Source organism: Mus pahari, chromosome 5, assembly GCF_900095145.1.
Source record: "Mus pahari chromosome 5, PAHARI_EIJ_v1.1, whole genome shotgun sequence".
NCBI lineage: Eukaryota > Metazoa > Chordata > Mammalia > Rodentia > Muridae > Mus > Mus pahari.
In genome coordinates, this window is record NC_034594.1 from 129,817,964 (window position 1) to 129,842,603 (window position 24,640).

At 40.0% G+C, this 24,640-nt stretch overlaps 1 protein-coding gene across 5 annotated transcripts in view; it reads right to left on the bottom strand.

Annotated features, from left to right (window-relative positions):
* The window catches only part of Ralgps2 (Ral GEF with PH domain and SH3 binding motif 2), a 125,750-nt gene that overhangs the window by 83,666 nt on the left and 17,444 nt on the right, over nucleotides 1–24,640 (bottom strand). For 4 of the 5 annotated variants that reach the window (XR_002380559.1, XM_021198981.1, XM_021198978.1 and 1 more), the window contains exons 2-4: nucleotides 10,536–10,675; nucleotides 4,936–5,040; nucleotides 3,769–3,819 (exon numbers count right to left, since the gene is read on the bottom strand). Coding sequence is in view for 2 of the 5 variants with exons in the window: in XM_021198981.1 (XP_021054640.1) it covers nucleotides 3,769–3,819; nucleotides 4,936–5,040; nucleotides 10,536–10,592 (213 nt within the window). In the remaining 3 variants the exon portion in view is untranslated. The remainder of the gene's footprint in view (nucleotides 1–3,768; nucleotides 3,820–4,935; nucleotides 5,041–10,535; nucleotides 10,676–24,640) is intronic. The other variant, XR_002380558.1, reaches the window with a different exon arrangement.

A 24,640-nucleotide genomic window follows, 5' to 3' on the forward strand; every position in this document is an offset into this window, starting at 1 on the left:
TAGTGGCACAATTTATGAACAGCAAAGCTGAAAAAAATAGAATAAAAACACCTCACAACTCTTCTAACCTGTCATCCTTAAGTGTATGTGAAATGAAATGGACTAGGGAGACGGGTAAGTGGTTAAGAACATTTATAGCTCTTGCAGAGGCCTTGGCTAGGATTCTAGCACCCACATAGTCTATGACTTCAAGTACCAGCAGCTCCAACACTATCCTTTGGTCTCCACAGGCACTGCATATCATATGCTGCAGAAACACATATGCAGGCAAAACATACACATAAAATAAAAACAAAAAAATCTTTTATAAAAAAAACTATAAGGATGCCGGGCAGTGGTGGTGCACGCCTTTAATCCCAGCATTTGGGAGGCAGAGGCAGGTGAATTTCTGAGTTCAAGGCCAGCCTGGTCTACAGAGTGAGTTCCAGTACAGCCAGGGCTACACAGAGAAACCCTGACTCAAAACAAAACAAATCAAAAGCAAAAACAACAGCAACAAAAAACCTATAAGGTTCTGGCATTTCCCTTTCTCTGCTTTCTGGACAACCCTGACAAAAATGTCTCCACTTTAGGCATGACAGGCACCGGCTGTGGGATGAAGGACTGAAAGGAGGTCATTTTGGTAGACCAGAAAGAGTAGAAAATGCAAGAAGAAGGCAAAACGGGCTGGTGAGATGGCTCAGTGGTTAGGAGCACTGACTGGTCTTCCAAAGGTCCTGAGTTCAAATCCCAGCAACCACCCATAATGAAATCTGATACCCTTTTCTGGTGTGTCTGAAGTCAGCTACAGGGTACTTAAAATAATAATAAATAAATCTTAAAAAGAAGAAGGAGGAGGAGGAGGAGGAGGAGGAGGAGGAGAAGAAGGCGGCAAAAAATGAAGAGATTCAGATCCTGCTTATCTTCAAAGTGAGGTGGTCTGAGCAGATGTCACATGAACACATTTCAATGTTGCTTACCATGGCTACCTGATAAAACAGACCTCAGGGGTCAAAGCAGAAAGTCCCAGTAACAGTTACCGGCACTGTCAAGGGGAATGGATGCATGCGTCCAGGTGTGTCTGTGAGGGTTTTCCAACCATAACTAAAAGGAAGACCCACTCTGAATGTGGGAAACACCAAACTATGGGCTGAAGCTGAGTGCCAGCTTACCTCTTTTCTCTGCTCTATGGCCTACAAGGTAATAACTGCTCGGTTGCATCACGCTTTTCCCACCAGGATGGACTCTCTCAAACCACAAGCCCTGATCTTTTCTCCAGGAAGTTGGTTCTGTTAGATATTTGGGCACAGTGACCAGTGTACACACAGATCAAGGAGGGAGTGCTGCCATGATTTGGTGGAGCGAAGAAGGCTTCTTTAGATTGAAGTGTTGACAATAGAGAATTGGGTATTTATCAAGAACTGGGTACAGTAGAGCACACCTAAAATTCTAGCACTTAGGAGGTAGAGGAAGAACCATCAGAAGCTCACGGTCTTATGTCTTTGGCTACATATACTGAGTTCCAGGCTAGCGTGGGCTACCTAACACCTTGTCTCGAAAAGGTGGGGGACTGGGAATCAACTTTGAAGGTTCAAAGTGTTGTTCAGTATCCCAAGGGAAATAATAATAATAATAATAATATCCTCTTAAAATGGAAGTCTATGTCTTCTAGTGTACCATGTCCAACCTCCAAGTCATACATTTCACAGCACCTGAAAGAGGGCTACTCCAGGTAAAAGAATGCAGTCATCTAATGGTAAACCTAGAATTCACAAAACTTAGCATGGGGGAAAGTATAAAATATCTCTATAAAAATTTTATTCTGATTACAAGCTAAAATATTTTGGCTCCTAGAGGTTAAATAAGTCACCCATTGCTTTGACCTACTCCTTGATACTGTAAAATGTGGCTACTACATGATATTCAGTTAAATAAATGAGACCAGATGTTCATGGTTTATATGAATCAGATGAAAGAGCAATAGCAAATATATTTTATTCTAAAGGAAAAGGGATTCTTAGAAGACTGTTGAAATCAAGGCTGCAGGTGGGCTTCTCAAGAAAAATAGAAATGAATATTCCAAGGTTTTTTGTTTTGATCATTTTTTTGTTTTGTTTTGTTTTGTTTTGTTTGTTTGTTTTTTGAGACAGGGTTTCTCTGTGTAGTCCTGGCTGTCCTGGAACTCACTCTGTAGACCGGGCTGCCTCTGCCTCCCAAGTGCTGTTTTGATCATTTAAATACAACATTCTCTGTCTACCTTTATTTATAGAGTACACAGTTCTTTGTCTCCTATTAACCCATAACTTGATTTTTTTAACCCCTCTGCATTGTTAGAGAAGGACAACTTATGGAAATGACAGGGCTCAGAGGTCACGTGGCCAGCTCTCCCTTCATTTGATAGGCAGCAAACTTGAGATACTAACACATTAAGTAGCCTACATGGGGAAGAAAAATCATAAGCATAACCTGTTCACACTCAGATGTGCTGGACTTCAGCTAATTACAGCACTCAGGGTCACTACAGACTGCATGTAACACAACAAATAATGCACACTATTCCCAAAGAACCAACTGTGAATTATCAAACAGCTTTGTTTGGGAGACGAAGATCAAGTCTACATACTAAGAGCAAAAACTGTCTTTTCCGAATCTAAGGCTACTGTCAATATTGAGCTCTTATAATAGTTTAGCTGTGACCTGAATGCATCTCTGAAGGTACATGTGCTGTCTGAGTCTCCAATGTAGGGAGACGGGAAGTTTTCCGAGTCTTATGGAAAGTCTTATAGCACAGGAGCACATAGGAGTGAGGTGGCTCTCTAGAAGTGACTGTCATAAAGACACCCATGCTTGGCTCTGCTGTACATGCCATTTCCCTTTCTACTTTCCTGCCACACTGTGGGGCAGCCAGAGGCCTTCACTCAAGGCCCAACAAATAATACCTCCTGGTTCTGAAAACTAGTATCTAAACAAACCTCTATATAAATTACCCAGCATCAGGTATTTTGTTATAACAATACAAAGTAAACTAAGACAGCTGTGTATAAAGGATAGGTGTCACTATTAGCTTATCAATGAAGCAAAATTATTATACACAGACCTTTAAAATGATAACTATAAACGTACCTGAGCGCACACACACATGCACTTACATTGACTAGGTAAATATGTAATATTAGTCTCTATTTTTATTGTGAGAAAAATGTGTTTTGTGATCCTCCTCTAAAGTGTCAATATTGGGACCATCTATCCTAGCCCTGAGTTCAAGCGGCACATGAGGGTAGAGAGAGAAGTGACCTCATGGAAATTGTTCCCTGACCTCTACACATGCATCCACACCACTCACAACACATGAGCTACACATGCATCCACACCACTCACAACACACGAGCTACACATGCATCCACACCACTCATAACACATGAGCACACAAAATAATTTTTAAAAGGCAAATAAGCTAAAATAAGTCATATTATAAAAAATTAAGGTAGAAGGAAAGACTACTAAGTTATATCTAATTTTTCCCATTAAAAAGTCACAACACCATGGGTAAAAAATTCTTTAAGTCTATTCCTTCCTTCCATAACAAAGTTATTCAAACATCCCATTTTTGACTAAAGAATACACTATGATGAATGGCATCTGAGTCTCTAAGTCTGAATAGGTTAAGTGACATTTCAAGCTTTAGACATTTAATGATTAATACAAAATATGATTTGAATTTCTTAAACATCTTAAGACATTATGGTTTACTGTTTTCTATATTCAAAGAATATTCTTAAAACTACTTACATCTGGTTGAATAGCTTTAAACACTGGAACATCCATTAGTGTTATCTGACCCTGTAAGACAAAGGGATTTGGTTTGGTTTGGATGGCAACATACAAGTAAACAAACAAAATACAAATAAAATTTATTCAAAATAAAAATTATACTCCATACTAAATTACTGAATGTGTAGCCTAGGACTTAAAAAAAAAAGTAGAAAATTTAGTCTTTGCACCATTAATACAACCCCTAGCCATCTTCTTCCTAGGAAAGGCAGGAGAGGGGAGATACTTTGGCACTGTCATCCATTAGAAGGCTCAGGGAACGACTGACAACCCAAGTTCAATCGCTGGTCTCCACATGGTAGAGGCAAAGAACCAACTGTAAAGTTGCCCTCTGGCCTGTACATGGGCACTATGGTGCATGACCCCCTTTCTCACACAAATGAACTAACACATGTAATAAAAAAACTGTTAAGGGCTGGAGAGATGGCTCAGCAGTTAAGAGCACTGACTGCTCTTCCAGAGGTCCTGAGTTCAATTCCCAGCAACCACATGGTGGCTCACAACCATCTGTAATGAGGTCTGATGCACCCTTCTGGTGTGTCTGAAGACAGCAACAGTGTACTCACATATATTTTAAAAATAAAATCTTTTTTTAAAAAATGTTAAGAGGAGAAATCAGGGAAAGGTAACACCATTTTCCTCTTAGAATGTAAGAGTGGTTTAAGACCAAAAAAGCAATGTATTTAGTTAATAAAAGGAGATCAAAAAAATCTAAAGCAATGAACACTTATGTCAGGTAAAAAGGTTTTCTGGATAGTTTTATATCACTCATATTCCAAAGGTTGGTAAATCAGAGTTCTCAATTTTTAAATTTCAAATTAGTTAAAAAAAAAAATAGTGAGCATGTTCATAGTTGCTTGGCGAGTCAGCACAGCAGCGATCAAGTTATCATCTCTCTGCTCCACACTGACAGTGTAACAGGCAGCTACCCTTCAGAAGAAAGCGGCCCTCACCCCTCCTCATCCCTCGTGCTCTGTTCTTGTGCTATTCTCCAACAATTCCTAGATCCAGCCTTAAAAACCCATCTCCTCTTCTGAGATCTGTGAGGCCACAAATTCTAATTCAGTAAAGATGATGTATATAAATTACATGCAAAACCTGGAAAGTAAGAGACAGAAAGCTCACCGCGTATTCTTCTGGCGTAACCTTAAGAACGTCAAACACCACAGCATCAAAACTTTTCTTCAATTCAGAGCCCTTCTCACTTAGTGACTCAGAGCTGCTACTCTTCTGACAAGATGGAAGAAAACACAGCCTTTAAATATCATTTCACAGCCCGGGCCACACAAAGTAGATAAGCCTTTAAAGACAGAGGAACTCTGGGGTTGACAGGATAGTTGGCTGGTAAAATGTCTGCTATAGAAACATGCAGATCTAACTAGGAGTCTCAACGTCCATGTAAAATCTAGGTAGAGTACGCACTCTTACAACCCCAGGGCTGGGCAGTGCACAGAGATAAGAGGATCCATAGTTTGGTGGCCAATCAGAGTAGCTACATTTTAATCAACTCCAGGTTCAGTGGTAGGATCTCTCAAAAATAAGCTGGAGAATGAAGAAAGACACACCTGTATCAACCACTGGTGTCCACACGCACATGGGCACACCACATGAGCATGCATACACACACGCACACACACACACACACAAACTGAGGAACTAAGAACACTATGTAATAAAAGATGTAGAAAAGCTGAGTAGAGCATGCTGCTTAGTTGGAGAAATGCTAAAAAGCTAGAAATTTGAAAGCTAATGTTGAATTTGTACTTTTTTGGGTTCCGATGTAAGTCGCCCTCCCTTTCCCTTTCGTATGTCTCTTCAAACAAACATTCTGATTTTACATAGTTCTAACATAAGGTAAAGAAAACTGCTCATCCACAGCTATGCATCACTTAACAATTCAGACACTGTCAAAGTGTTGTTAAACAATCTTGTCAATCACTAGTATCAGTTTCCTCATGGCTACAACATGATCATGGCACCATCGTTATACATGAAGTTGCTGTTGAGCAAAACACCCTCAAGCATGGCATGAGTCTACAACTTTTAAAACGAGGAGAAATAGAAAACACTCTTGTAGCATATATCAGAAGAAAATACAGAGGATGCCATTTATTATATAATTATACAAGCCGTTGTATTTGTTCATATATGTTACTGGTTGGTCCTGGTTATTACTTAATACAGGGAACTTAAGTGAAGAATTGCCTCCATCAGACTGGCCTGTGGGCATGTCTGTGGAGCATTTTCCTGATGGCTAATTGATATGGGAGGGCCCAGCCACTGAGGAAGGCACCACCCCTGGGCAGGTGGATCTGGGCTCTAAGAAAGCTGGTAGTGAACCTGGGAAAAAGCCAGTAAGCAGCTTTCCTCCAAGGAATCTACTTCCGTTCCTGCTGACCTTCACTCAGCCTGTAAACTGAAATAAACTCCTTCCCCCCAAGCTGCTTTTGGTCACATTATTTATCCATCACCCCAACAGAAAGCAACTGCAACAAAACTAGTATCAACAGGGTAGGGCTGCTGCTGAGACAGACCTGACTGTGTTGATTTGGGGGAGGATTCTGGATCTCTGGGCTAGAAAGGCCACTGAATGCTCAGAACTTAAGGGAGGGGCTGCTCTATGGGAGCTTAGACGGTCAGAATGCTGAAAGAAAATGCAGACAATGATGGTCTGGCTTGGGGAGTTTGAACAAAGCATAGACTGTCAGAGCTGTTCATGGAATAGTCTGGATTAAGGATCTATGGGATAAACCTGTGCTGAAGAATAGTCTGGGACTACTAGAAGTCCGGTATCATTGAGGCTAAATCTTCTGGGAAGTATTTCCTTGAGGCATCACACAGCGGGGTAAAAGGTTGAATCTCAAGCTGGACGCTGAACAATGTGTAAGAGTGCCCCACATGGTACTGGGGTTGAAGGAAAAAACAGGTCATGGAGCGTAGCTGAAGCTTTGCACCACATGGTAAGGCTGGTGTTCCTGCAGAGAATCCAGGAGTAGCCGTTAGTAAAGGTGCAGCCTCAGCTGTAGTGGAAGCCCCAAGACCAAAGGGTCTGGGAGAGAACTGAGGCTTGGCACCATGGAGATGGCTAGAGCCTCTCAAGTGAGGGCTGTAAATGCCAACGGGGCAGAAAATCCTGGACTGTGTAAGAATGGAGGAAGCGAGCTGAGTGCCAGCTAGGTGTAGTAATTCATTATTCTCTGCTCTTGACTAGGGATGTAATGGGACTGGTACTGCAAGTTTCTACAGCCTTGACTTCCCCACGGTGACAGACTGTAATCTGGAATTGAGTCAAATAAGCCCTTTCTTCTAAAGTAGCTTTTGTACAGGTGTTTTATCACAACAACAGGAAGTGAAGATAGAAAACAGTACCAAAGTTGGTCTGATGCTGTGATAAGCCTGCCCGACTGTGTGGTTTTTAGGACTTTGTAATTATTTTATAGGAGGAGATGTAAAAAGTTTGAACCTTGTGCCTGGAGAAGCTATTGAGCACTGTCACCAGAACTACTGTCACAAGTGGACTACTCTAGAGGAGGCCAGTCAGAGAAGAACACTGAGAGAAACAAGAGAGTGGAGGCTCAAACCATCAATTTTCGGAAAGGAACAAGCACTCCTTGGAAACTGGACTAGGGGTGTGTAGGACATTTTGGCAATGAGGATGACTCCCTTCTGTCTGTGTCCTGACTACTTGAATGATGTTCAACTTAAAGATAATGGACTGTTTGACAAACCCGTGGCCTAAAAGCTACAGATAGTACTAAGGAAGAAGTCGGCTGGTCCACAGACAGTACGGAAGAAGTACGGTTGGCTCAGGGTAAGTATTTTATCCAAAAACTTAGCACTTTTAAGGAAATCTGGATTGATATGTTAACAAATCTAAAGCTTAAGATAAGTAGAGAATACATGTTTTTAACTGCACTGTCTTGCCAGAGTAGAACTATTTAAAACATAGACCTTGTTGACCTCACTTGTCATATAGAAAGTATATTAGCCTGAAGCCTAACGTAATTCACTTACCTTTAGAAGAAACAATTTGTATACAAATAAAAGGATCTGTTTTATCCGATAAATATTTGTACACTGCTTCCAGTGAATTATAGCAGGTGTCTCTGGATACACAGTTACAAATACACAGACACATGAGACATTTAAGAAATATGGTTTTAATATAACAAGTAAATACACAAACAATCTGTCCCAGGGAAGAAAAACTATGAACAAATTTATACAAGAAAACATGAGTTGTTTTTTTGTTATAGTTTCAAAAATAACTCCCATCTGTTTATACAAAAGGGATTTGTTAAAAATACAGTATTTGAAATATATCTTAAAAGATGAGATTTCTTTTCTATGTGGAAGAAAGGGAAACACAGGAAGAAGGAAAAATCCCATGTGTAAAATCTGACTAAGGCAAGTTGTAACAGAAGTGGGAAATGCCAACTGCTTATGAAACATCAACAGAAGTGATATTCTCTGAACAGAATGTTAAATCTCAAACAGTACTAACGGAAATTGAGTCCACTAGACAGAAAATCTGGAGGGCTGGGAAGATGGCTTGGTGACCTGACACCCTCTTCTATCCTCCGAGGGAATTGGCACGCATGAAGAATACACACATGCATGCACACACTACGTAACAACTCCTAAAATGAAAGAATACTAATTAGCATTAAATGTTAGTTAAGTGAATCAGGAAAAAACAAACAGCAAGCTCAGGGCAGACATGGAGGCACACAGGCATGGAGGCACATGGCTGTAACCCAAGCACTTGGAAGGTAAGAAGCAGGGAGATCCCTGACTACACACTGGGCTTGAGGTGAGCCTGGCTCCATAAGATGTGGCATTTTTAAATAAAACAAAACATTTTTTGACTAAATTTCACACCATCAGTGTGGGTAAGATCTATGACTTGCTTCTAATGAAGAGACTATAGAAAACAAGGAGGGTATGATTTCTGTGATTATATCACATAAGGTTATAATTTCGAGTTTGTTGACAGACTCTGTTGTGACAAAAGAGTGTGGTGACCAAAGTCACTCAAGTAAATAAAACAACAGCAAAAATCTATCTTTACACAGGAAGCTATGAAACTGTCCTGCTATTGGCAGATGTCAGGAAAGGGGTTGTCAGGCTTGTTGGTTAAGACTAGTAAAGATCAATACAGTCAGGGGATTGAGGAATTAAACAGTATTCTTTTCTACCACTGTAAGAAAAAAACTAAAAAGAGTAGGAAATACTGTAATTTTTAAGCAAAGTACTTAAGATCTATACACAAAGCAATAAAATAAAATGATGAGAAAAAATAAAATCACAACACATGAATGCAAGAACTGACTTCCTCCTCCGGTCTTAACATCCATTTCAACTCTAACCTACATCAGCAATGCAAACCCTTCCTATTGCTCTCCAAATGGTAGTTCTATTCTCCAGCAGTGTCAAAGCCAAGGTCTCCAAGGTACCTGTGTGACAGAATATCCCAAGACAGCTTCTTTAAATACTAACCCCAATAAAGAGTTGTAAGCAATCATTATTATTATTATTATTATTATTATTATTATTATTATTATTATTATGTATTTTAAATAGATAAAATACTTGTATGATGCAATTAACACGTGAATGACAAAATTTAGTTTAAAAAACAAAAGGTCAGGCACAATAGATCATGTCCTTTAGTCCTAGCACTTGGGAGGTTTAAAGAGGCAGACTGCTGGAGTTTGAGGTCAGCACGGTCTACAAAGTGACTTCAAGGCCAGCCAAGGTTATACTGTGAGACTCTGTTTCAAAACAAATTAATAAGCACAAACCCTTAGAAATGGCTCTGTGGGTAAGAAAGCTTGCTCTCTAAGCATGAGGTTCTGAGTGTGATTGCCCAGTGCTTGGCCTTGTCTCATGGCAGTAAGGCAAAAGGTGGTAGAAAAAGGTACCCAATGTCCTGCTCCAGCCTCCACACGCACACACCCAGGCACGTGAGCTTGTACACTAATATGCATACACCACACACACAAACAAATAATAGTCCTCAGAAAAACAAACTATATATTCTTCTTGGATTATAAAGAATCTAATTTAAATATAAATACATATGTATTTATATACAACATGAAAGTCGAAGGGGAACTAGTAAGTGAGATAGTAAGATACCTATAGAGAAGGGAGAGCTGGGCAGTGGTGGCGCACACCTTTCATCCCAGCACTCAGGAGGCAGAGGCAGGAGGATCTTGAGTTCTAGACCAGCCTGGTCTACAGACCAAGTTCCAGGACAGCCAGGTCTACAGAGAAACCCTGCCTCAACAAGAGAGACAGGGCATTAGGGGGAGGAGAAAGTAAGAGAAGGTACGGTGGGTGGGGAGACAACCCACTGCATATCTTTCTCATATACAGAGAACCTAGGTGTGTGTGGGTATGTATGTGGGGGGGGGGGTGCACGCATGCGTGTGCATGCGTGTGTGTATATATGTGTGTGTGAAGAATACTATTTGAGAATACTATTTATAAGGAAAAGGAAACTAGCAAGTGGGTGAAGAGTGAGGGGGACAAATATGACCAAGGTACAAAGACATAACAATAAAATCTATTATTCTGATGACTAAGAAAGAGTAGATGAAGACAAGCTGTAGAAGTGGCCTAGTCCTTAGCTCACATAGATTTTAAAATGTAACCAAATGTAATCTTTAGACATTTAGAAAACAGGTAAGAAACTTTGTAACCCGGGTGCTACTTCTCACCTCGGAAACAGTGGCTGCAATATTAACACTGCTTGCCTGCCCGTTCATTAGGTCCATGCTTTCTTCATCGGCCCCTGAGCCTAGAGTAACAGCAACAGAGGTCTCATTACTTCATGTCCAAGGCCACAAATACATCATTCCTGTTGGAGAAAACAAAGAAGAAATTAAAATGTGTGTCTTTCTCTAAGTTCAAGAAAGCCACCATGCCACTGGTGCACTAGGGAAAGGCGGTGATTTTGCTGAGGTCTTTATTTTAGCCAAGTCGCTGTGTTCCAAGGATCAGGATTACAATGGTGCCAGTACTCGCTACCATAAGTCTTCATAAGTGAAATAAAATTATTACTTTCCTCACTAAGTGATACTGTGAGGGAAAGAATGAGACTGCATAGCATTTTTAGTTTAAAATAAATAACAAGCATTTAAAACGTGGCAAAGTAATACATCCCCCAGGTTCAGTTTTCAAGATTTAGATGCAACCTCTAGGTTAACAATGCAGAAGAGACTTGCCTTTGTTATTCCCCTACCAAGATACGACTAACACTTAAAAATATTATAGGACATGTCACAAAAGAACAACATGTCCACTTGTGTGGGGGGATTAAGGTTTGTGGAATACCCTCAATCCATTATCCCACTGAAAACATGAGTTAAGGGAAAATACTGTTCTCACGATCTGACAAAAATGCCATTACTATTCCCCAGCACAGAGAACAGCCTCTGGGCAGCATCAGGCAGGTGAGGACAGAGAACCGAGACTCAAGACATCGAAGACGCTAGCCAGGCATTCTTTCAATTAACACCATTCTTTCTTTCCACCTTACTAAAAATGACAGTGTTCACTGATTTTACTGTCTTTCCTAAATAACGTAGTATAATTTCGTCTTATCCGTAAAATAACAGGGAAAACACTTTAAGTTCATTTCTAAATTTAAATACCTATTTTTATCATAAAAAAAAAAACTGTAAATTGAGTATTCTAGACTATTTACCATATACACTAAGTATAAACTCTACCAAGTCTATTATACCCTTTCTCTACAAAGCTCAGGCTCTGCTGGACCTAACGATACAAGCCTGCGATCCCAGCTAGGCAGCAGTCTGACACAGGATGATCACAAACTCAAGGGCAGACCAGAAAACTTACTAGAGGGGAGGGAAGGCTGGGAATACAGCTCTGTAGTAGAATGAGTAGGTCTAAAGATCTAGGTTCAATTCCCAGTAGAGTATTCCCCTCCAACTCCCAAAGCAATCAAGAGCTCTGAAACAAGCCTGCTTATGGTCTACAGATGAACACATCAAGTGAACTCTTCTGTACCGTCTCCTCATGTATAAAATGTGCAACAGTGAGTATCTACTCCCCAGAGCTGTGCTGAAGAAAGCTGAGCTAAGATGCACTTGCATGTGGTAAATATGTTCCTATAGCAATGCAGTGAGGATGCAAACATTTTCATTATCTCCTTAATGAACTTAAGAGTTTAAATGTAATAGTCTTCTAAATAAAGGAAAAAAAAAAAGACAAAACCTGTTTAAATACACTGCTGGCAATCAGAGTATATCTGGTGAGCATCATGAAAATCCTAACACAGAAAGAATAAGAATGTTCCTCAGATGGACCAAAACATGTTCCTGGGGTTTCAAAAGCTTCAAAATTATAACTGCTGACAGCAGCTTTCAAGCACATGTTAAATTATCTTCATTTCTTCAGATTAGCCTTAGTACTTTTGAGGAACAAAACATCGTTCTACAATTTCTAAAATAAATACATTTGAATTAATAGGATTTAGGAACCATTTACAGAATCAGTATGGCAATACAGAGCACAAAACTTCCTAGTGCACACTATCTCAGCACTCAGGCTTCGTTAGCCACACAGGCCACTTCGAGAGGATGGGGCTGACACTTGCCTGCTATCAAAAGAACAGCTTGTACTGGGTACAGTGAGCCACACCTGTTACCTGACCCTAGGAGGCAAAGGTCAGAGGTCACAAGCCCAAGACCAGCCTAAGCTACACAGAAAGTTCCAGGCCAGCCTGGGCTACACAGTGAGACCTAATCTTAAACAAGTAAGTATTTTGAAACCCAGCTTTATAACACATTATACATTAATACAATTTAATCTTGTTTTCTTTACCATCTTTCAACTTTACTCCTGGTGTAGAGGGAGGTAGTTTTGAAACCTCACCTTACTCTGCAAACCAGACTGGTCTAGAACTTACTAGAGCCTAAGGTGATCTAGTATTTTCTGACAATAGCACTTATTTGTAATAAAATGTTTTCAAGTGATTTCCTACACTGTGACATAGAATAAGAATCCACAAATCTAGAGAGCCCCCTAGTGTTAAGATAACCTGCATGTTAGATATATAAATTTTATTACTATTTACTGAATAAAGGTAATACTAAAATAAGCGACAATACACTTGAATCAGGTTTTTTTTTGTTTTGTTTTGTTTTGCTTACTTTTAATCTGTGTGTGTGTGTGTGTGTGTGTGTGTGTGTGTGTGTGCTTTAAACTAACTATAGAACTTAGACTGGCCACAAATCCATGGTAAGCCTGTTGCCTCATGCCTGTTTTTGTCTGTTTTGTCATTAAAATATTTCATGAGTTACATTAAAATCCATTATGTAGGAAACTTTAAAAAATGGTTTTTTATATGCATCTCAAGACAAATTAAATGAGACAAATATATATTGTAGTTTATTTCATTTTCCTAGAAATATAAAGTGGCACTCTCATTCATGACTACAAATATCACAATAACTATTTTCTTAGTTAAGTTCACTAATTCAACTTACTCTCTTTTCTACTTCTGAAGACATTTATTTGGCTGTCTTCTGGTTTCTTTCAAACAAGCAATATCAGCCCTTAGTCAGAAAACCTTGAAATATGCATTTTAGATTCTTGCTTTGGTTCACAAACTAGATCATCAAACTGCACCCAATCAACCATTTAGTCTCCAGAGTGACCATCTTTTCAAGGGTTCTGCCAATACCAAACAAAGTATTTTTCTTTTTCCCCTTAATAAACAAACAAGGGATAAAAGCTGACGAAAAAAAATTCCCTATCAACTGATCTGAGTGCACAGCTGCATATTTTTGCCTTTGCATGTAACTACACTTTATTTCCTTTTGCACCCAAGTCTATGTATGCACTCTTGTCTGTGTTGAAGACTATACTGTAATACTTCCACTAGGGAACACTTGCAGAGACAGACTTACTGCCAGCGTCAGAGGTCACTGCTGAGTTTGCCAGAGATCACCATGCTGTTACTTCTTGAATCATCAAGTCAAGCTTCAGTTGCTCTGACTAGGGAAGCCTCTAGGCGTCAATCTAACACCAAGGTTTCTGTTTCTGTTTCCTCTCCATCTCTACTCCAGCTGCAGTTACACAGTTTATTCTAGTTTGAAGTTTATAGAGAAAACTTTCAGTTTGTACTGCTGGCTTTTATTCTTCAACACCACTATCTGTCAGCCTCACCCTGCTTCAAGTATTTAACAATAAATGTATACTATTCAGTAACCAACTGAAATGTTGAGTATCTATGAATCGGACCAAAATATGGGTAGCTCTTTTCACAAAATGATACTGTCATGGAGATTGCTTTTCTGCAGCAGCATCTGCATTATCTTCAAGTCTGCAAGTCCCATGATTCTCAGTTTGGCTCAAATACTGTTAGGGAATCTGGAGTCAAGCAAACTGCTTTCAGCTTTTAATGGAATTGATATGAAATGAATATTGTATTTGCTTCTGGAAAAAGAAACCTTACCTTGTAAATATTCAAATGGCTCATTACAAGTAAGGAATACAAAAACTGATGCAGGTGAGAGCCCAGCACGGAAAGGCACTGTCACACAAGCCTGGATACGTAAGTTCAAACCCAGGAACCCACATTAATGTGGGAGAAAAACCAACCACTCAAAATTGTTCTCCAGCCTGCATACAGGCAGTGGCGTACGCACACATTAATAACAAAGGAAAGGTGACAACAGTGACGTCAGTTTAGCAAGAGAAAGCAAACCCTTAGGACAGCACTCTTAGACTCTTCCATATTTAAATTATGACTGACAGCTTGTTTTCCTTCACCATTTATTTTAAATTACAAAGCTGTACTTTCTGCCACTCAAGGGCATCCCAAAGGTGTGAACAGCCTGTGCACATGCAGAAGCAAGCTAGATTCTAATGGTTTGTCTTTGAAATTTGTCATGAAAATGCTGAGTGTAACTGACACTGAACTGTTTAGGACAAAAGCTTAGTAAGAAATGCATTAAAGCCATTTTTGGTACAGTACTGCATGATTATCCATGCTATTTATAGGTCACAAAAGTTCAATTTATTATGACAGAAATTTCAAAAGAATGGGTTTTACTAAATATCTGGGCTACAAAAGGTTACCTGCCTAACATCTCCCACAAAGTGACTGTTTATCTTTCCTTAATCATCTTTTAGCTCCTTGACGTTAAAGAATAACCTTTTTAAAAGAAAATTAAAACATTATCCTTTCTCTTTATATTCATATACATATAGTATATTTCATCTAATCATCTACTTACTACATATCTGCTGAAAGAATGAATGGATGCCCGAACAAAGCAACCATGCACAGGGCAGGACTATACGCAAGCCAGACAAGCGGTAAAAGCACTGGAAATGGTATTTAAATATTACATACAAGCCCACAAAACGACAGGTAAGATTCAGTCATTTGACCATTTCTAGTAACACAGTTGACAAAATAATTAGAAACACACTGTGCTTCGTGAAAAACTTAGAAAAAGAGTCTGAATTCTAATTCCCAGCTGAAGAGAAAAGACAAGGCCACTAAAAAATAAAAACAGGCCTACACCCTCACCTTCCAGCCCCACCCTACCCATCTCCATCTGAAGCAGAGAGCTAGAGAGGTCAGAGTCTGGCCCATCGGTGGCAAGATGCTCTGGAGGAAAATGTGTCTTGGCCAGGAAGATCTATAAACTTAACTGCGTTGGCCTAGGCTTAATGTTGAAGTCAGAAGACAGTATCAATTCCAGACACAGAATCTGAATTTATATTACCATTATGGCCCAAGACCCTCAACCTAAGAAATCCACATTAAAATATGTTCACATGGCCAGGCATATCTGTGACTTTGAGGTCACCCTGGTCTACATGGAGAGCTCTAGGCCAGCAAGACTCCATGGTAAGACACTACCTTAAAAATAAAGTTCACAACAGTTGTAATTCTTCAACAGACAGACAGTGGAAACAAATCTGAGCATGGAACACATAATATATACCAGTCAAACAAAGCCCCACTGACAGACTCAAAACAGAATCACCAGCAGCTCTGTGAGCAGCAACCGCCTGTAAACGAAAGGGAGCAACAGTGACTATGATGACCTCTCACCAAAACTACCAGAGAGACTCTGCATATTAGAAAGGGCAAAGTCAGTGGCTTTCAAAGAAGGAAGGCGTAAAGAGAAATAAGAGTTTAAAAACAAAATTAATATTCACTACAGAAGCATCATACCAAACTCTACTCAAGAGGGAATTCATGAGGTAAATAAACAGTAAAGTAACACACAAACACTGTCCAGATGGGGACACCATGCAAGAAGTAAAAAACAGGGTAAACCCTACACGCCCTGAGAGAAGATCCAAAAGAGATGATGAAACAAGATAATCGCTGAAGACCCAGGCTGAAGTTTCCAGAACTCAGAAGATGGGAGGGACTCATACTCTGGGCCACCCTTAAGCAGGACAAACAAAACGAACTGTATTCTTCATGTACTACTTTTAATTATTTTAATTCTTCATGTACTACTTTTAGTTCTTTTTAATTCTTTTAAAAGCAAGTGATTTAAAAGGCAAAATAATTGTAACAACAATAAAACCCTGAAGATTTCACATCACCGCCAATAAGAAAGTAAGGGCTTCAAAGTGCCCAGAGAAAATAGCCATCACCTTAGAAATCTAGCCCAGCTAAGGAGCTGGCTCAGCAGTTAGGAGCCCACACTGCTCTTGCAGAGGACAGGTGCCAGCACCCTCCATGAACAGCTCCCACACCTCCACCTACAGTTGCCACGGTCTGTCATCTGCACTCACATGCACATACCACTCCCCACTACACACACATGCACACGCAACTACAAACAAACTTTTTTGAAGAGAGAGAGAACAGGGTCACTGGCAGGAGTGCAGTGGTAAAGCTCTTGCCTTGAGTTTTGTTCTCAGCTGGGGCAGGGGTGGGAGTGGAGGACCACAAAAACATTTTCAAGGGACTAGTGTAACACAAAATACTTCAGAGAGTAAAAAAACATAAAAAACTATTTCCTGTTTAAGTTTACACCAACTGGAAGAAAACTTCAGAGAAAAAAATAACTATTTTAACCATGATTAAGATTGTTAATATTTTTGGAGCTTTGCCAAAAAGTTTTAGAAGTTCATAATTAACTCCTAATACTAGTCTTTTCATGAACAATATTCTGCTTTTATAAGGAAAGGCTAAGCAACTGTTTTCATACAAAGTCTGGTCATACATCTTAAACATCGGCTACAACAAATATATAAAACAATATAATATACAACAATGAGGCTAATATTTATGGGGTACTTTCTACCAGGAGGCCATGCATCTTATCCTTAATATTCCCAATTACCCTCTGAGGGAGTCTATTTTTTCAATTATTTATTTTGTGAGAATATAAACACACACCTCTCTTTCCTCTCTGTAAACCCGCCACACCCTCCTTACTCTCCTCCAACTCCAGCTCAAGGAACTTGTGGAAGGGGGGCAGAAAGAGCCAGGGTATCAGGGAGGTTTTTGTGAGAGTGTGTGTCCCAGGAAATGTCAGAAGCTATACTCCAAGTCTCACCAATACAAACACAGACATGCTGAGGTGAAGGGGAGAGGGGGACACACAAGGCCTCGGCTCTACACAAACAACTGCTAAAGGCAACTAAGGAATGAGAGGGGGGTGGAGGAAGGGAGGAGGGGAGGGGAGGGAGGGAGGGAGGGAAGGAAGGAAGAGAGAGAGGGAGGAAGGGAGATAGATGCTGGCTTCCCCAGCAAGGATACACCAAATGGTTATCCAAAACCATTTTAAAGAGGGCTAACAACTTGACCAAGTTTACAATGTTGAGATGGACAGCTTGAAGAGAAGGAGAAAATAAGGACAGATGAAGGGGAACCTAAAAGTTTGCTCCTACTCTGATCAAACTTGAAAAACAAAGAAACTAGTGTATTGTGATTCAGTTTCAACAATCAGGTGATTTCTATAAAAGTAGGAATCTAAGATGATGAAGGGAGACAAGCTGAAGAGTAAAAGGAAATCAACACCATGATGAAATAGTAGAAACAATACAAACACACAAATGTAAAAGGTATTATTAAGAAAAGATGCGACACAGAACCCTGGCCTGCCACACGTGAAGAATCTCTGATGAGCTCTGGGCAGGCTCGAAGCAGCAGGACTGTACAAGTCTCAACAGTCAAGCAGAGACATGTAGGCTAGCAGAGACGGGTACTGGGAATCACCAACGCTTCTGTAAGGAAAGCAGCCTAGGAAACTGTTACCTGTCCTCAAGACAAAACTGACATGCAAGTCCTTTCCCATCAATGTTTTGCAAACCTCGCATGTTCACACTCTAGCCTTCTGACTTCAGCCTTATTCATACATTATCACTCCACCTAACTCGGAATTCTTGGAAACACAGAAAACACAGTCTCTAGCAGATAACATCAAAAAGAAAAAAATGTAATCTACCCGAATCCATGAATAATTCACACTGCCCTCCTTGCTTAAGTCAAATAAAATGGTAAAAACAGTGTAAAAACAGGGAACGTGGAGCTTCAGTTGCAGGTCTAACCAAGTATGTCTTACTGGGAAATTTATTTACTTGGGAAACGAGATGAGTTTACATATTCAGTAAGAACACTACATCTTCAGTGTGCTGTATACCTATGCAGTTCTAAACTGCTGGCTTTAACGATGATCCAGCCACACCTTCAGAGTGCTAACCTCTAATGTTGACAACTGACGTCTAAGTGCCAGCTGAACCTCCTTCAGCTCTAACGCTTGAGGACTAGAAATGGTTCAAATTTCAGAGTTTATCAAATTTTGGAATATTTATGCAGATGACACCAGTTGAATAACTTTAAAAGTTTCCTACTTTGAAGTGTTTCAAATCTTCTAAGGATAGTTAGTATCTATAAATTAACCATGTTATCAGCATATTCAATATATAAAATGTATTCTCAGTTCAAGACTAAAAGGTCACTTATCCTTGGCATGAAATGAAAAAATATAAGCTATACTTAAGTCTAAATCTGAGACTAGCTGGAATTTCAAACAATGGTGACAGTTCTCATGGACATGAGCACACCCTGAAACTGAAGAGTGCGAGTTCTGGACAGACTCCCATTGCTTGAAGCCAAGCATAATGACAGGGTTAGCAATTTCACACACCACCCAAGAAGCAAAAGGGGGAAACGCTGGTAATGTTAAGTGAATCTACTACATGTTTAGAGTGTATGTCAGAACAACTAAATAAACCACCTTCCAGGAAGCCTTACTCACTCACTAAATGATTGTCTGAGTTAAAACATCTATTTATACTTTATATTTGTTTCTAAATGTTTAAGGCATACATTTAAGAAGTCTGAGAAAGAAGGTTTTCAAAACTAAGTCAGCATATTAAACTAGAAGGGAGGGATAAAGTCAGCAGGAAAGTGCTTCTTTCACCCTGCAGCCGTCTAGTCTAACCTGAGCTGCAGTACAGCATACGGTACTCAAGGCAGAACACTGGAACACTGGTCCATCGCCAGCATGGTGGCACAGTAATTCATCACCAGAATGGGGCACATACCCATAAATACAACTCCCCCCACCATCACATACTTGTAATTTAAAATACCAAAATATTCTTTTAAAAAGTATACAGACTGAGCAGTTTGCATTTGTGTGTTTATATAATTTATATGTAATATTATGTAAATATATAACAACTATTACTGGAAAAAGAAGCCATAAATATGAAAAGATTAAGAAAGGTTATATAGGAGGGAGGAAAAGGAAGGGGAAGTAATACAATTATAATCTCAAAAAAATAAAAGAAATAAATTTAAAAAAAGAACTCTAGCCTCTACGATTCCAAAACATGCACATAGGTTAACTATAAATAAATGTGCTCTAAACACTGTTTTACTATGCAGTTTTGCTGGGAGTTTATACATTCTGGTCAAGCTCTATACTCAAGACTGGCTCTTAGAAGTCCACTTAACTCACAATACTATGTACTTGAGGGTTTTTTAAGCATGCTTATATAATACTAGCAATCAAAGCATGAAAACAACCCAATTGAATCCTAAGTAGAATTAAATGTCTAGCAAAAGTGTGCTGCTGTGGAGTCATGAGGGAACATACTGGCATGGGAGGAAAGCTGAATTACTAATGTGCCTTGGGACTTCTCAGTCTGACTACAAGGCCAACTCCTTAATGTGCGGCACATGTATACATGTTGTACATATATGTACAAAATGTATTAAAAGAGCTTTTCATATCTATAAAAATCTTCTATTAAAATATATACACGGTAATTTTAAAGGGATATATACACACATATATGTATGTATATGTGTGTGTGTGTGTGTATATATATATATATATATATATATATATATATATATATATATCGTCTTGGTTGTTTCTGCGGAGAATCCTGGTATGCTATTCTTATAATTTCACTTCTGGTTTGAAACTATTTCCAAATATATAATATAAAAGGAAATTAAATTCTCCTGAATTACAAAACTCTTCACCTTGAAAAATTCAGTTATCTAAGCAAGCTACGTGTCTAGTAGAAAGCACAGCTCTTACCAACAGATGGCGATAGAGGTCACTTGGTCAGTAACATGAACAGACAGCCAGAATATACTCAAGAATGGCTTTTTTGGACTGAGTTACAGATATACAAGTATTTTTGCCTGAAGCTAAAGGAAAGAATAACAGAGATGAAGATTATTGAAAAGGTAAAGGTATTTTAAAGATCTCAACTGCGGTTGTATTTCAAATCCTAGGTCTTTCCATGTTTTGATACCCCCCCCCCCATTCCTAGCATACTCCTCAATCCTTCTGTTCCCATGGAGACTCTTAGCTACAAAACCTTGCTGTAAACTGATAAAATATGTTAAGATGAAAGGAAGGCAAAGAAAGAAAAGAGAAAAACATATCTGCTAACCCACTGCTTCATTCCATTTCTCAGATTTACGTGCAAAAGCACCAACCCAATGCTGAGCTCATGTATGCTCATCTATAATGGGTTAACCAGAGATGGGGTGGGTTCTAACTGTACATCTGCTTGCTAATCCTTGGCACTTTCTGCACAGCCAGACCATCTTTCCTATCCTTTCTCATATGCTCAACTGCTGTGAAACTGACAGAGTGGCGGGAGATAAATTGTCTCTCTGTCTCTGTCTCTGTCTGTCTGTCTGTCTGTCTCTCTCTCTCTCTCTCTCTCTCTCTCTCTCTTTTGTTCTCGCTCCCTTTTGACGGCAGTTCATTACAAGAACAAACAATACAGTTAGTAGTATAAACAAAGGTGAAGAGAGGCAAAAACCTCTTTCTATTACAAGAATGCAAATAGTGTGAATGTAACAGACAGCAAAATTCAAGAAAGAAATTTGAAGTATGAGGACTGAGTGTGGAGAAATTGATATAAAAGGTGATCACAGTCTGTAAGAGATGGAGGCCTGGACTTTATCCTGCCCCCCAGTAAGGATGAGTTCTTATAAATGTACTGCTAACTGACAAGCTCGCAAATTTGACTTAGAAAGTTAAAATGTACAAAGAGACTAAGAACACTGTCAGTCGTTCCAACAAATGGATACCTTTATGATAACTTCAAGTATAATAAACCCTTGATACTACAAAGGATCTGCCCCAAAACACCTTGAAAGATCCCCACCTTTGAAAATACTATAATGGCACACAAAACTAATTTTCTTTTTAGTCTTATTTAATGATTCTAAGAAGTTTGAAATGATACATACTTCTAGATTTCTTTCCAGTCACTATGAATTATCTCCAACAAAGGTTACTACACAGCATAACATATTAATAAATCATACTGGAATGTGCTTTACTAGGTAATAGACTGGGTTCAAATCTCTGCTCAGCATAAATGATAAATTATTACATGGTACATCTCCTGGTCACCCACAGAATGGTGAAAACCACAGCCTCCATACAGGAAAGCTAGAGATCTACTCCGCCAGTCTCTAACCAGCCAAGTGAACACGACACTCTCTAGTGCTAAGCATCCCACGAACTGAGGGTGGGTGTTTGTTTCTTGGCAGTACTGGGAGTGAACCTGTATCATCCGGTATGCAAGGAGAGCACTCTACCACTGGGCTATAGCTAAAGCTCTCCACTAATTTGAGATTATCAAACTGGGTGTGTTGGCACATGCCTATAATCGTAGTATGTGAGAGACAGGGTCGGGAGACAAGAGCTAGTCTTGGCTATATAATAAGCTCAAGTATGAAACCCTATCTCAAAAAAGGAAGGAAAGGAAGAGGGGGAGAAGTGACTAGTTTGCAAAATAAATGTGGCTTCTATAGATCCAGATTCAACCAGCTATAAAATATGAGGGAAAAAATGCATTGGACATGCAAATTTTTACCATTCCCTAAACAACACACTGTCACTACTTTATATAGCAATTATATTGGGCTATATATTGTAAATAACCTAGATCTTAGGAAGATCTGCACAGGCTATATGAAAATACTGTAACTTTTTGTCTTAATAGCCTTCCCATAATGCCAGGCTGACCTTGAATTTACAATCTTCTCATCTCTACTTTTGTTTGTTTGTTTGTTTTTGTTTTTCAGAACAGGGTTTCTCTATATAGCCCTGGCTGTCCTGGAACTTACTTTGTAGACTAGGCTGGCCTCGAACTCAGAAATCCGCCTGCCTCTGCCTCCTGAGTGCTGAGATTAAAGGTGTGCGCCACCATGCCTGGTGATCTCTACTTTTTAGCCTGAGATTATAGGTCTGCCTGTACCATCATGCCCAGCTACTGCACTATTTAAAATAGGGTACTTGAAGATCTGCAGACTTTGGTAACTAACAATACTTGGGAAGGAATTACTGTGCTTATATAATTTATAGCGTGAGCATGCACGCTCGTGCACATACACACACCCCTTAAATTAAATTAATCGGCTAAGGGATTCCTCCTAGAGCTCAGCAGATGGGTCAGTGGGTAAAGGGCTTGTCACACAAGTATGAGGACCTAGGTCCTGACCTCTGACACCCACACAGAAGCCCTCGGGCACGCTGCTAATGCAAGTGCTGAAGGGCAGAGACAAGCAATTTCTGGAGTTCACCAGCCAGTCAGTGAGTTACAGGTCAGTGAAAGATCCTTTCTTTAAAAATTAGGGAAGAAAGTGAGGAAGATACCTGGCCTCCACATACTACATAAGCACATGCATGCACTTGCGCAAACATGCAGACACACGTGCCCCACACACACACATGAAGTGTCTATCAATCAGTCACTAGGAACATGTAAATTAAGCCTCAATTTGATAGTACTACAAACACATGAGATGGCTGTGGTTCTTGAGAAGGCGTTCTAGACTGTCTTTACTGGGCGCTGGGAACCAGCTCTCTGATGATGCATTACTCCTGAACAACTTCCTGGTCTTGTTATGACCAAGAAAAGACAGTTTACTGCGTAAACAGTGGAGCGTTTTGGACACTGGAATACTGTCCTTTACTGGGGTTGCAGGGCCTAGGGGAAGAAACTCTCAACAAATAGTCTCTAGAAAGTTCCACTTCTCATCTTCTGCACCTCCCACCAAAGGAAGACTTCTCTCACATTTCATTTGCTAGAACTCCTTCAGATTTGTCTGCCAAAGAGAAAATGTCAGGGTATTCAGAGAAAAATCTTACATCTTAGATGAGTCTTAGCAAGTAGAATCCATGCAGAGACGGGCAAATGTGAAGGGGCCACCCCAGGGTTCCGTCTCAAACCTGGCACAAATGGCTAAATGGAGTGCCTATTAGCATATCAAGGCAGACACTGGCTGCCAGGTTCTCCTAATATCCCTCAATCCCTTCCTGTGACAGGGTCCTCCCAGCTGGCAAACCCTGCCCCATACTCTAAACTAATTCAGTGCAGAGGCTGGGCTGCCTTTCTCCCAGATCCCTTCCCTATCTAACCCAGCCATTCTGGCTATGCCTGTCCTTTACACCCTTTCCCCCTTTCGGCCTCTGAGTCTCCTGACTCTCCTCTCTTCACATGGCTCAGCTCAGGGTCTTGCACACTCTGGCTGAGCTCTTCCTCATATCTACAACCAAGGTTCTCCTCCACCAGGCTTAGGAGCAGTCAGTCAGGTCCTCCTTTTTCTTTCTCCATCACCCACCAGGAAAAACTTTTTACAAAGCCTTAAGAGTGGATAAAACGGCATGTACAATTCTTTGGAGAGAGAGAGAAAGGAGGGTACATATATGTACAAAAAAGACACACCTGGCAGACCTTAGTGGACTGCTGCAAGGCTCCTACTATGGGAAGAATCATGTGCTCTTCTCTAAGAAAGCACATCCTAACTTAAAGACCAGGAGAAAAGCCCCAGGCCCCCAGTCGGTCCAGTATGTTAAAAAAGGGAGGGTACTGAATACATATTTTTAAAAATCCTTATGTTCATGGATATACAGCTACAGTCAAGAATTGTATCCTGAGAGATGGGAATAATTAGAGGGAGAGAAGTATGTCATAGTAATTTTCTTTTAGAAAGTATTTAAGCAGCACACGTGGCTGGTAAGTTAAAGCAGAGAGAGCAGACAGCTCACTGCCTTGCTCCAAATGTGGATAGGAAAGCCTAACTCCAAGACTATTTCCAAAGGTGAACGTGCCAAAATGTGCTGTCTGCATGTGGGCTGTGTGAGAAACGAAGAGGCTAAGGCTGTTTTATTATTCTGCTCCTTAAAGTTCATGCTATCAATAAGAATGAGCGCAGTAAGCCGGGTGTGGTGGTGCATGCCTTTAATCCCAGCACTTGGGAGGCAGAGGCAGGCGGATTTCTGAGTTCGAGACCAGCCTGGTCTACAAAGTGAGTTCCAGG